General features: G+C 42.4%; 1 protein-coding gene across 2 annotated transcripts in view; it reads right to left on the bottom strand.

The window, feature by feature from the left end:
• Positions 1 to 12,500, bottom strand: part of LOC123994854 (serine/threonine-protein phosphatase 2A 56 kDa regulatory subunit alpha isoform-like) — a 120,072-nt gene that overhangs the window by 66,663 nt on the left and 40,909 nt on the right. For both annotated transcript variants that reach the window (XM_046297906.1, XM_046297907.1), the window contains one exon: positions 167 to 363. In XM_046297906.1, coding sequence (XP_046153862.1) covers positions 167 to 363 — 197 coding nt within the window. The remainder of the gene's footprint in view (positions 1 to 166; positions 364 to 12,500) is intronic.

The raw sequence follows: 12,500 nt of genomic DNA, 5'->3' as shown, positions 1-12,500 counted from the left end.
ACAAAATCGTACCAAAACAAACCACTGTGTCCTGGTTTGGATATTTTCTACGCATTGCCCTTTTCCAGCAACTACGGAGGATGAGTAAATAGGCCGGCACAGTACAGCTAGTTCTCACACAGCTCTGATAGTGTGGAAAGGGAATTTGTGTAAAGACCACACTCACCATATTAGAGATCTCTGGATAGGCCGTCTCTACCAGGACACCCCTGTTGGTGGAGACATAGTCCACCAGCTCGTTGAGCGTGGCCCGCTTAATCTCCTTGCTCTTCAGGTCGGTGACCGAGTCCATGAAGTCAAACAACATGCAGCACTGCTGGAGCTTCTGGGTGAACAGCTCCTGCTGCTCCGTGGAGGGCGCATCTGGAACCAGAGATTACATGGATCAACATTTAGAAATAAGGGATGTAACAATTCACCGATATGCATCGATTCACGGTTCAAATGATGAAGACATGAGTGCATCGGTGTGCGGTGCCCCAAACCGATCCAAATGGAGCACGCATTGGTCAGAAAATCTGGTCAAACGTTACGAATCTGAGGTTCACATTTGTCCGAAAAACAGCTCTAATCTTGAGACAATAATGTGTCCTCTCCTTCAGTGTCAAACTAAGCATGTAACTGTTGACAGTCATTGATATAAAAAAAAGAATGTGTACTTCCGGCGCCGACTGAGATGGCCGCCTCGCTTCGCGTTCCTAGGAAACTATGCAGTTTTTTTTTTTTTTACATGTTATTTCTTACATTAGTACCCCAGGTCATCTTAGGTTTCATTACATACAGTCGAGAAGAACTACTGAATATAAGATCAGCGTCAACTCACCATCAGTACGACCAAGAATATGTTTTCCACGACGCGGATCCTGTGTTCTGCCTTACAAACAGGACAACGGAATGGATCGCATGCAGCGACCCAAGGAAACGACTCCGAAAAAGAGGGAAACGAGGCGGTGTTCTGGTCAGACTCCGAAAAAGGGCACATCGCGCACCACTTCCCAGCATTCTTCTTGCCAATATCCAGTCTCTCGACAACAAGGTTGACGAAATCCGAGCAAGGGTGGCATTCCAGAGGGACATCAGAGACTGCAACGTTCTCTGCTTCACGGAACCATGGCTTACTGGGAAGACGCTATCCAGGGCGGTGCAGCCTACGGGTTTCTCCACGCATCGCGCCGACAGAAACATACATCTCTCTGGTAAGAAGAGTGGCGGGGGCGTATGCCTCATGACTAACGGGACATGGTGTGATGAAGGAAACATACAGGAACTCAAATCCTTCTGTTCACCTGATTTAGAATTCCTCACAATCAAATGTAGACCGCATTATCTTCCAAGAGAATTCTCTTCGATTATAATCACAGCCGTATTTATCCCCCCCCAAGCAGACACATCGATGGCTCTGAACGAACTTTATTTAACTCTTTGCAAACTGGAAACCATTTATCCGGAGGCTGCATTCATTGTAGCTGGGGATTTTAACAAAGCTAATCTGAAAACAAGACTCCCTAAATTTTATAAGCATATCGAATTGCGCAACCAGGGGTGGTAAAACCTTGGATCATTGTTACTCTAACTTCCGCGACGCATATAAGGCCCTGCCCCGCCCCCCTTTCGGGAAAGCTGACCACGACTCCATTTTGCTGATCCCTGCCTACAGGCAGAAGCTAAAACAAGAGGCCCCCACGCTGAGGTCTGTCCAACGCTGGTCAGACCAAGCTGACTCTACACTCCAAGACTGCTTCCATCACGTGGACTGGGACATGTTTCGTATTGCGTCAGATGGAAATATTGACGAATACGCGGATTCGGTGTGCGAGTTCATTAGAACGTGCGTCGAAGATGTCGTTCCCATAGCAACGATAAAAACATTCCCAAACCAGAAACCGTGGATTGATGGCAGCATTCGCGTGAAACTGAAAGCGCGAACCACTGCTTTTAATCAGGGCAAGGTGTCTGGTAACATGTCCGAATATAAACAATGCAGCTATTCCCTCCGCAAGGCTATTAAACAAGCTAAGCGTCAGTACAGAGACAAAGTGGAATCTCAATTCAATGGCTCAGACACAAGAGGCATGTGGCAGGGTCTACAGTCAATCACAGACTACAAGAAGAAACCCAGCCCAGTCACGGACCAGGATGTCTTGCTCCCAGGCAGACTAAATAACTTTTTTGCCCGCTTTGAGGACAATACAGTGCCACTGACACGGCCTGCAACGAAAACATGCGGTCTCTCCTTCACTGCAGCCGAGGTGAGTAAGACATTTAAACGTGTTAACCCTCGCAAGGCTGCAGGCCCAGACGGCATCAGCCTGTAGTGTGGTTTTCCACTTTAATTTTGAGTGTCTCCAAATCCAGACCTCCATGGGTTGATAAATTTGATTTCCATTGATAATGTGTGATTTTATTGTCAGCACATTCAACTATGTAAAGAAAAAAAGTATTTAATAAGAATATTTCATTCATTCAGATCTAGGATGTGTTATTTTAGTGTTCCCTTTATTTTTTTGAGCAGTGTAAGTTAGTCTTAAGTACAGTGCATTTCGAAATTATTCAGACCCCTAGACTTTCCACATTTTGTTACGTTACAGCCTTATACAAAATGTATTAAATCTTCTTCCTCCCCCTCAAACTTCACACAGTACCCCAAATGGCAAAAGAAAAACAGTTAACATTTTTTTAAAGCAAATTTATAAAAAAAAAAAAAAAAAAACAGAAATACCTTATTTATATAAGTATTCAGACCCTTTGCTATGAGACTCGAAATTGAGCTCAGGTGCATCCTGTTTCCATTGATCATCCTTGAGATGTTTCTACAACTTGGAGTCCACCTGTGGTAAGTTCAATTGACTGGACATTATTTGGAAAGGCACACACCTGTCTATATAAGGTCCCACAGTTGTCAGAGCAGAAACCAAGCCATGAGGTTGAAGGAATTGTCCGTAGAGCTCCGAGAAAGGATTGTGTCGAGGCACAGATCTGGGGAAGGCTACCAAAAACAATTCTGCGGCATTGAAGGTCCCTAAAGAGCACAGTGGCCTCAATCATTCTTAAATGGAATTAGTTTGGAACCACCAAGACTCTTCTTAGAGCTGGCCGCCCTGCACATCTGAGCAAATCAGGGGAGAAGTGCATTGGCCAGGGAGGTGACCAAGAACCCAATGGCCACTCTGACAGGGCTCTAGAGTTCCCCTGTGGAGATGGGAGAACCTTCCAGAAGGACAACCAGCTCTGCAGCACTCCACCAAATCAGCCGTTTATGGTAGAGTGGCCAGACGGAAGCCACTCCTCAGAAAAAGGCACCTGACAGCCCATTTGGAGATGGCCAAAAGTCACTTTAGGATTCTCAGAACACGAAAACAAGATTCTCTAGTCTGATGAAACCCAGATTGAACACTTTGGCCTTAATGCCAAGCATAACGTCTGAAGGAAATCTGGCGGTGAATCTATGGTGAAGCATGGTGGTGGCAGCATCATGCTGGAGGAAATCTGGCGGTGAATCTACGGTGAAGCATGGTGGTGGCAGCATCATGCTGAGGGGATATTGTTCGGCAGCAGGGACTGGGAGACTAGTCAGGATTGAAGGAAAGCTGAACGGAGCAAAGTACAGAGAGATCCTTGATGAAAACCTACTCCAGAGCACTCAGGACCTCAGACTGGGATAAAGGTTCACCTTACAACCGGTCAACAACAATTCCCACACAGCCAAGACAATGCAGGAGTGGCTTCGAGACAAGTCTCAGTGTTCTTGAGTGGTCCAGCCAGAGCCCAGACTTGAACACGATCGAACATCTCTGGAGACCTGAAAATAGCTGTGCAGCGATGCTCCACATCCAAACTGACAGAGCTTGAGAAGATCTGCAGAGAAGGGAGAAACTCCCCAAACACAGGTGTGCCAAGCTTGTAGCGTCATACCAAAGAAGACTCAAGGATGTAATCGCTGTCAAAGGTGCTTCAACAAAGTACTGAGTAAAGGGTCAGAATACTTACGTAAATGTGATATTTCCATTTTTTATTTGTAATAAATTAGCAAAAATGTCTAAAAACCTTTTTTTGCTTTGTCATTATGGGGTAGTGTGTAGATTGGGGAGGGGGGGGGACGATACATTTTAGAACAAAGCTGTAACTTAACAAAATGTTGAAAAAGTCAAGGTGTCTGAACTTTCCGAATGCATTGTACATAGAGTAGCCAGACAAATAGAAAAAATAGCCAGCAAGGGAGTTCCGGGCTGGGGGGGTCCAGGAGGCATGCCCCCCATGAATGTGGTTTTATTTTTTTGGCCTCTGTTACATTCTAATGCAGTGACTCCATCCAAAATACACAGCAAAATAATGACTGTACCTCAAGGATTGGTCAAATGAGTTGTGGTATTGAGTAGAAAGACATGATTTCGCAATTAAAATTACTTAAAATGTATGAATTCCGTGCTAATTGTTTTGGATATAATCTACGCCTCAGAAAATAGTCCTGATCATATACGGTAAGTAAAATAACCGTTTTTAACATGAATCCAGTCTTCTCTTGAGATTCAAGTCATATTTAGAGTTTTTATGCAATATATAAAATACCACAATGTTTGTTCTTCAAATTATGTATTTTATTGGCTTTTTTAAATGTATTTTTTATTTCACCTTTATTTAATCAGGTAGGCTAGTTGAGATCAAGTTCTCATTTGCAACTGCGACCTGGCAAAGATAAAACATAGCAGTGTGAACAAACAACAGAGTTACACATGGAGTAAACAATTAACAAGTCAATAACACAGTAGAAAAAAAAGAAAAAAGGAGTCTATATACATTGTGTGCAAAAGGCATGAGGAGGTAGGAGAATAATTACAATTTTGCAGATTAACACTGGAGTGATAAATGATCAGATGGTCACGTACAGGTAGAGATATTGGTGTGCCAAAGAGCAGAAAAGTAAATAAATATAAACAGTATGGGGAAGAGGTAGGTAAAATTGGGTGGGCTATTTACCAATAGACTATGTACAGCTACAGCGATCGGTTAGCTGCTCAGATAGCAGATGTTTGAAGTTGGTGAGGGAGTTAAAAGTCTCCAACTTCAGCGATTTTTGCAATTCCTTCCAGTCACAGGCAGCAGAGAACTGGAACGAAAGGCAGCCAAATGAGGTGTTGGCTTTAGGGATGATCTTTACACCTGCTGGAGCGCGTGCTACGGTTGGGTGTTGCCATCGTCAGTGAACTGAGATAAGGCGGAGCTTTACCTAGCATGGACTTGTAGATGACCTGGAGCCAGTGGGTCTGGCGACAAATATTGAATAGAGTGTTGGAAGCTATTTTTAGATGACCTCGGACCCAGAAAGACTGCATCCTAGATTTGAGTTTAGATTGGAGATGTTTTTGAGTCTACAGTTCAGCGGCAAAACTAGAGCATACAGGTCGCAGTGGTGGGTGGTATAAACGGATGGCACTGTGATAAACTGCATCCAGTTTGCTGAGTAGAGTGTTGGAAGCTATTTTGTAGATGACATCGCTGAAGTCGAGGATCGGTAGGATAGTCAGTTTTACTAGGGTAAGTTTGGCGGCGTGAGTGAAGGATGCTTTGTTGCGGAATAGAAAGCCGACTCTAGATTTGAGTTTAGATTGGAGATGTTTGATATGAGTCTGGAAGGAGATTTTACAGTCTAGCCAGACACCTAGGTACTTATAGATGTCCAAATATTCTAGGTCGGAACCATCCAGGGTGGTGATGCTAGTCGGGCGTGCGGGTGCAGGTAGCGAACGGTTGAAAAGCATGCAATTGGTTTTACTAGCGTTTAAGAGCAGTTTGAGGCCACGGAAGGAGTGTTGTATGGCATTGAAGCTCGTTTGGAGGTTAGATAGCTGTATACTAGCTGACAGAGCTTAAAGAATGTTGAAAAGAATAATGGGCAAATGTTGTACAATCCAGATGTGGGACGCTCTTAGAGACCTACCCAGAAAGACTCACAGCTGTCATCACTGTTAAAGGTTATTCTAACATGTATTGACTCAGGGGGGTTGAATACTTATGTAATGAACATACTCTGAACTAAAATATAAACGCAGCATGTAAAGTGTTAGTCCCATAGAATAACCTTTAACAGTGATGACAGCTGTGAGTCTTTCTGGGTAGGTCTCTAAGAGCGTCCCACATCTGGATTGTACAACATTTGCCCATTATTCTTTTCAACATTCTTTAAGCTCTGTCAGCTTGTATACACCTACTTTTCAAGATGGCAGCAAGCATGTACTTCTCTGATCAGAGTTTGTAGCTGAAAACTGGATTTAAGTTTGTTTCATCTGGCTGTGAACACATCAGAGAACAGTGCAATATTGCAAGGAGACATACAAAACAGGTCTGCTGAAAGTTGAGGCCTACTTGGATATACCTGGGCACACCACTTTATAGGTCCTAGTTCTGGCTGGTTTATAGTCTGTGGTTGGGTTCTGGCTTGCTGCCTATAACCAAAGATGTTATTAACTAACCCAAGCTAGACTACAGCCTGTCGTTTCCAAAGGGAGCAAATTAATCATAGTGGGCAGAAGAAGCCAGGAGGTGGGCAGAGTCAAGAACGAGCTAGCGAGAGCCTACTTGCGCGTTCTAGCAGGTATTTGCTTATTTCTGTAAGGGAACGCCTACACTGTGAACGCCTACAACTAAATTCACCCTTGCACTCCTTCTAAACAACGCAATATTTACAAACCTTGGGATAAGATAAAGTATACGAAACTAAGTCCACTCTGTTTGTAATGGATTTTAATTTTGGTAACTGTAATAAGATAAACTGTTTCATTGATGAGAAAATGATGATGCAGATTGTCGGACAAAATCCATCTCGCTCCATCTTCTCCCACTGGGCTTCCTCTAACCACCATATCTGGTCGTGAGTGGAAATGCCAACCAGATGCTTCACATTTACACATCCGGAAAATATCGGTCTCATTGCTCTATTTGTGCTATAACTACGGCGATCCTACAAACTGTGCGATCCAATCTAACTATCACACTGTGTGGACTGATTCAGTTTAAGCCAATTGCTCGCCAACTTGTTGCATTTGTGTGGATTTTAACTGACTTTTTCCAAAATGGCGTTTACCAGAGTAAGCAAATTGAGCCATTGCAGCGTATCCTGGATAGGTCCCACTAAGACCTTTGTCCTTTTTTACTCCTCAGCCTGGTCGTAGTGCCACTGCCTCGCCACCGTGTCGCCACTCTTCGACTGACCGGCCAGGGCTTCCCAGCAAAGACCTCTTCCTAATGAAGTCACCTTTCCCTCATATACACAATTCCATGTCTCAAGGCAAAAAAAATATTATTTAACCGGTCTCATCCCCTTCATCTACACTGATTGAAGCAGATTTAACATGTGACATCAATAAGGGATCATACTCTAGCTTTCACCTGGTCAGTCTTATGAAAAGGGCAAGTGTTAATTTTTCGTACACAGTGTATATGGTCCTGTATGGCTCAGTTGGTAGTGCATGGCCTACACATAATGCCCTATGATGTAAGTGTTTTTTAAAATAATTTTGGCAAATTAATAAAACATTTCAAGCTGAAATGGGGAGGGGGGGGGTCAATGTAAATAGTCCAGGTGGCCAATTGATGAATTGCTCAGCAGTCTTATGGCTTGGGGTAGAAGCTGTTAAACCTTTTGGACCTAGACTTGGTGCTCCGGTACTGCTTGCCGTGAGGTAGCACAGAGAACAGTCTATGACTTGGGTGCTAGGAGTCTTGTACAATTTTTTTGGCCTTCCTCTGACACAGCCTATTATATAGGTCCTGGATGGCAGAAAGCTTGACCAAGCTTTTCCCACTTGATCTGGGGACCCATGGCAAATCTTTTCAGTCTCCTAAGGGGGGAAAGGTATTGTCGTACCCTCTTCCCAATTGTCTTGGTGTGTTTGGACCATGATCGTTTGTTGGTGATGTGGACGCCAAAGGAACTTGAAAACTCAACCCGCTCCACTACAGCCCCGACGATGTGAATGGAGGCGCTTCGACCCTCCTTTTCCTGTATAGTTCACCATCAGCTCCTTTGTTTTGCAGTGAAGTTTTAGCTCAGTCTGTACAGAGGCCTCTCTTCCTTGGTGCACACTGTCACGGTGTCAGTTTCCATCTTGTCCAGCGGTGTAGATAACATTTCACGTAAACCCTGTTTCTTGTCTGCATCGAAGTACCGGTCCTTGTACATAGCATCCAGCATGGTGGCGACACAGTAAAGAGAGAATGCCACCGAACCACTTGTTCACAGCCTCTGTCAGCAGTTTTGTTGAACAGGCATTTCAATGTCATGACAGAGGGTATCACGTCTGCTAAAGGTGCAGTTGATGAGCTTATTTCTCCAGTCAGTCAGAGCTAGCTATTGTGTTCATGTTTCCAAGTTTCAAACCTGTTCTCAAATGCCATTGAAATGGCAGCAGCGGTACGACAACCAGCACATTCTTCAGCATGCAATAAGACTTTCCTCAGTACGAAATCCTCGACGACCCACTGCGCTGCCAGATTCAGCATGCTCATGTGGCTGATATCACTGGTACAAATGTCAGTCGTGAAGCTAATAGCATTGACGCTATTACTGTGTAACTCCGGTAAGGCAAGATCTGAAAAATAGAGCACTTGGTAGTGTGTACCGGTGCTCGACCAGTCGGCAAAAGCCAACATCACCCACGACAGAGAACGATTGATTGTCAAGGGCAATGAATTTCATTATCTTGGCGTCAATGGATTTCGCCTTTGAGTTGTGGGCTAGGTTAGGCATGCTGTGTAGTGCAACATTTTACGTGGCGCCACGGGGGGTATTTGTCTGTAATAAAGTCCTTTTGTGGGGAAAAACTCATTATGATTGGCTGAGCCTGCCTCCCCAGTGGGTGAGCAATATGCCCACCCATGGCTGCGCCCCTGCAGTCAGTCATGTGAAAACCATAGATTAAGGACTTATATTTTTAAATTGACTGATTTCCTTCTATGCACCGTAACTCAGTAAAATATTTGAAATTGTAGCATGTTGCGTTTATATTTTTGTTCAGTAGTTTATCAACATTATAAGCACAAGGTAGTAAGTAAGCTAAGCGCAAATGCTTTTTCCCCATAGAGCAATTAGCGGGGAACGCCGTTGTAGAAAGGGCATCACACATGCAATCGGTTTTATGTGATTTCCGTTTGAAATTTAGAAAGAGAGGAGATCTAATAGACTACTTTGAAGCAAGGCAAGAAATGTCTCATATGTATTAAACGTTCAGGTGCCTCCAGCTCAATGCAAAGTGATGTGTGATGCGCTGATGAAACCTGCCTTCCGTTTCCTTTTGAGATGCTGCAGGAGCAGCAGGTCTCACGATGTCTGACAGAGTTTCCGCTCAAAGGCTCTGTATCTGTATGCATGTCATAAGATACATAACTTGTGTTTCCATCAATGAGAATAGGCTAAAAAGCATTATTTCGCAATGGGATTTTTTCTTCTACCCAACGATTGGCCGGCACCAATTTTATTTATCAGTTTTTTTAAACAATTCAGACCAAAAGCCAGCTATTACTGGCGTCCTTCCTAACTGAGTTGAATGGCTTTTATAAGAGAAAACTCAATATGGATCAACAACATTGTAGTTACTCCACAATACTAACCAAATTGACAGAGTGAAAAGAAGGAAGCCTGACCAGAATAACATTTTTCCAAAACATGCATCCTGTGTGCAACATACTGCAAAACATGTGGCAAAGCAATTAACACTTTGTATTCAGGACAAAAATGTATGTTTGGGGCAAATCCAATACAACACATTACTGAGTACCACACTCTATACTTTCAAGCATAGTGGTGGTTGCATCACGTTATGGGTATGCTTCTAATCGTTAAGGACTGCGGAGTTTTTCTGGATAAAAAAATAAAATGGCATAGAGCTAAGCACAGGCAAAATCCTAGAAGATTTCAGCAGGACAAAAACCTAAAACACAAGGCCAAATCTACACTGGAGTTGCTTACCAAGAAGACAATGAATGTTCCCAAATGGCCAAGTTACAGTTGTCTTAAATCAGCTTGAAAATCTATGTCAATAACTGAAAATGGTTCTCTAACAATGATCAACAACCAATTTGACAGAACTTGAAGAATTTATAAAAATAATAAATGGCCAAATGTTGCACAATCCATGTGTGGAAATCTTAGACTTATCCAGAATGAATCACTGCCAAAGATGTTTCTAAGGTATTGACTCAGCGGGTTGAATACTTATCAAGATTGTGTTTCAATTTGTCATAAATGTTTTACAAATGTTAGAATTTCTTCTTCCACTTTATCAATAGAGTATGTTGTGTAGATCGTTGACAAAGAAATGCCAATTAAACCCATTTTAATCCAACTTTGTAAGAACAAAATGTGGAAAAAGTCTCGGGGTGTGAATAATTTGTGAATGTACTGTTCATCATTCACTCTCACACACAGAGAGAGAAAGAGGAGTCAGCTCAGAGGCCCTGCCCATGAGCTCAATCGGCAGCAGATTTGAATTTAGAATGGAAAATGAATGTGTTTCTTTAACAAATGTTAGTGCATTCAATCGTATCGATTCGTTCCTCTAATAAACTGGAATCGCAACTAAATGTTTCAAACTAAAACGTATCGTTCCTGTATTGTATCGGAGCCAATGTACGTAGATGCATACCAAATAGGCCTAGTCTTGAAAGGGAAAGAGGCACATCCTTATTTAGTGTACAATGTAGTGTTCTCATTTGGCTTAAAGCTAGAATCCTTAACTGAAACAAAGCAGCCTCCCTGCCTCGGTTTTGGTAAAAAGCTGAGCGAGAAATGTAACCACTCAAAATTATAGACAGAGCTACGGATGCATGGATTAACCATCCATGACATCAACATTAGCGTTTTAACCATGTTTTGAGGCTATACAGTGTTTATTTACATTGTTTACTAACATTGGAGTAAAAAAAAAAAACTAATATTTTAAGTTCTGATGGGTTACGACAGTTCAACTAAGCTCAAGGGGCATTTATAAGTTATCGTCTTCAAGAAGTCCAAAAATGTATGTGACAACTAAGGATTCTAGTTATAAACCATTGCATGGTAAAACTGTACAATCATTAGGCTTGGATGGTGTATCGTATATAGGGGTGGTTAGAAATAGCCACAGGATGCTTCTTCAATACCGCCAACACTTGAATTTGAATATTTGTAGCTACTTTTTAAGTAAATACCTGCAGTCAACTTGTGCAATACATTAGGAGATAAAGAATATTGCTTTCTTCATTTCACCTGTCACACAACGAGGAGACCAGAGCATTGCGAGTCATTCACTGTTATGCAGCGTGCATCAGATGATCTAGTTACAGTATGGAATTCACAACTAAATGTTTGCCAGTTACAATTCTTATAACTATTAAATTAACTGTCTAAAATGTGCTAAACGCTCTTCAGTTGTGCATTTGGTTTGCTAATTTAGTAGCTAGTTAGCTATCTAGCTAATTGGTTAGCTTCTTCCAAAATCAAGTTTGCTTAGCAACAACAGAAAATCCCCTCCTGGATCAAGAGCCTTGCTGTCTAATACTTGTTTTGTGTGCACGCAGCTGTTAGCAACATTTGAGTTACTTATATAACTTTATGAGCTGGGATGTCTGTCCTGCAAATATTTTAGGTCAGAGACTGTATAAAAATGTTCGCAATGCAGTCTTTAGCATTGTCTATGGGATTTTACATGTACCTGTCAGCATTGCAAACCTTCGGATTACAGAGAATCAGTGGGATTTTATTTTTTACATTTAAAAAAAAAAAAGCACCCCTTGTGTTCAGTGCCAGTATTACCAAATATCCCAGTACGGCACAAGGTCGATATGAAGGTATGACAGTCTGGATACCGCCCAAGCTTAACCATTGCATGGCATTGGTGTCAACAAAAGCTTGCCTGGTTAGTCGCCCAAACAAGATTACCTACAAGATTACCTACAAAATGTGCAGTTAACTGCCAATGCAGCCTAACTGAATGCAACTTGGAAAATACCCATCATGCTATTGTGGAAGTCAATACTGATTGAAACCAACTTAACAGTATACAGAGGCTTCGATCCACATCCCCAGTGCAAGGCCAAACAGACATTTTCTGAATTATGAGAAGTTTACAGGTACTGACAAGGTCTTGATAAAGTTCATACTGTGCTGCTGACGTGCATTGTGACAGGGTACAGAACAGCGCACTGTGATAAAATAGTTGCAGTTTAGCAAATGGATGGGGAAAAAAATCCTAATGGAACCTTTTAGTAGGTTTCAGTAAAGTAAACACCTCGGATCATAACAGGCCTACTGCTGACACAGCCTGTAAAAACAGAGAAGTGAGGACTATAATTTACATTAAACACAAGCAATTTTTACATCACATCAAGTCAGTGTTGTTCCAATCGACAGGCTTTACATATACAACTCAATATACGTACTTTGGCCGTGCTTAGGGCTGTGGCGGTCATGACATTTTGTCAGATGGTAATTGTCATGCAAATGACTGCCGGTCTCACGAAACTGACCA

The sequence above is a fragment of the Oncorhynchus gorbuscha genome, linkage group LG14 (genome assembly GCF_021184085.1).
Source record: "Oncorhynchus gorbuscha isolate QuinsamMale2020 ecotype Even-year linkage group LG14, OgorEven_v1.0, whole genome shotgun sequence".
In the NCBI taxonomy this organism is placed as follows: domain Eukaryota; kingdom Metazoa; phylum Chordata; class Actinopteri; order Salmoniformes; family Salmonidae; genus Oncorhynchus; species Oncorhynchus gorbuscha.
This window is presented reverse-complemented; position numbering and strand designations above follow the sequence as displayed.